This window comes from Lottia gigantea, assembly GCF_000327385.1.
Source record: "Lottia gigantea unplaced genomic scaffold LOTGIsca_2, whole genome shotgun sequence".
Classification (NCBI taxonomy): domain Eukaryota; kingdom Metazoa; phylum Mollusca; class Gastropoda; family Lottiidae; genus Lottia; species Lottia gigantea.
Genome location: NW_008708400.1, coordinates 2323358 through 2324855, shown reverse-complemented (window position 1 = coordinate 2324855; position 1498 = coordinate 2323358). Strand labels below are relative to the sequence as shown.

Below are 1498 nucleotides of genomic sequence, written 5' to 3'. Positions count from 1 at the left end.
TTATTACTCAAATTTCCAAATGGAAGATTGAAAAAATATGATTCTTTCTTGAGAAACTTTTTTTCTAATGCGACTATATTTTTGTCTTGTTTTAAAACTAGGTTATTAATAGTGGTTATCTGTTGTTGAATAACACTATCATCAATGTTCTGTATTTGTTGATGAATATAGGTTTTGATTTCGCTATCATCTATGTTTTGTATTTGTTGTTGAATAACAATATCTATGTTTTGTATTTGTTTTTTAATATTTGTTAGTTCTTTTTGTAATTCACTGTTAAGTTTAGTTTCCAGAGCATTTAATTCCTGTTGAAAGTATCTTCATTTTCATCTGGAATGTTATCTATCAATTGTTGAATGTCTTATTTTTGTTTTGCAATCTTATCCTCTAATTTAGATATTAAGTAAATTAAATTTTGTAACTCAGTTTTATTCGCTACATTGACCAATTGTTCTTCAATAAAACTTTTCAAACTTGTTACTTCTTGTTGTAGTTTAGTATCATCAATAAAATCTTTATTATTTAGTTGACGTTTGAAGAATCTTTTCACATTACTTATTTTATCTTCTAAATGGTTTTTATTTACTTCAATTGAATTTATTTGTTCCCGTAAATATTTCTTGTGAATGGCATCATTATCGTTTTCCGGAGACTTTAAATTAGTTATGCTAAAATTGTTCATATCTAAATCACCTTGCAGAGTGTCACCGATTTGATCCACGAAGTAAGGTTTCGCTTTATTTATCCACGCTGTAGTGTTAGGTTTTTTAGTTTCTAAAGATAAAGAACCTAATCCAAACTTATTCGCCATTTTTATTGAGTTAAATTTATTACAATTTCTTCGAATTGTTTTCCTAAACTCAACTGATATAAAACCCAAAGTGAAAGCTGACCACAAAACTTTTGTCCCGGTAATTGAATTTGAAATGTTGAACATTTGATTGGTTTATTAGTCAATTGGATTATCTCTTCAGTGGGTTATAATCCATAAGAATCGAAGAAATAAAAGTCAGAGTCTTTGTACAAAGCAGAATGATGAACTCCTTTTTGATCGAAAGTATGTATATTTGTTATAGCGTAAAATTTACCTTTCTTATATTTCAGATTATTTATTTCATCTGTCATACAATAATAAAACGGTGATATATTTAACTCATTCGCCCATCTCATAAGTTGAAAGTTTGTGGTTGTATCGGTTACATATTTATCGAGAAATTCATTCATTTTTAAAAGTCGGTTTTTTGTAGTTCGTTTTGATAAAACCTACCTATGATTTGTTCTTTGTCTTGATAGATTAATTCATATGTTGGAGATGATGTGGTGTTTACTTTATCTACGATGAATATTTCGTTGGTCCAAAATCCAACGTAACCTATTTCGAATTTACTTTTATATTTGAAAATACGAACTCGATCTCCGACTTTAAATTTGGGTTTGATATTTAAATTCTTTATTTCATTTTCGTAGTTATGTTGTGCGTTAATTGACTTTATTTGGT

The 1498-nt window shown here is 27.7% G+C and overlaps 1 protein-coding gene across 1 annotated transcript; it reads right to left on the bottom strand.

Annotated features, from left to right (window-relative positions):
* Window positions 1-361: 361 nt before the first annotated feature.
* On the bottom strand, window positions 362-811 carry LOTGIDRAFT_152751 (hypothetical protein; the record flags this gene model as incomplete). The annotated part of the gene is made up of 1 exon (XM_009053269.1): window positions 362-811. The coding sequence occupies one exon, from the start codon at window positions 809-811 to the stop codon at window positions 362-364; it is 450 nt and encodes a 149-aa protein (XP_009051517.1).
* Between the last annotated feature and the right edge of the window lie 687 nt (window positions 812-1498).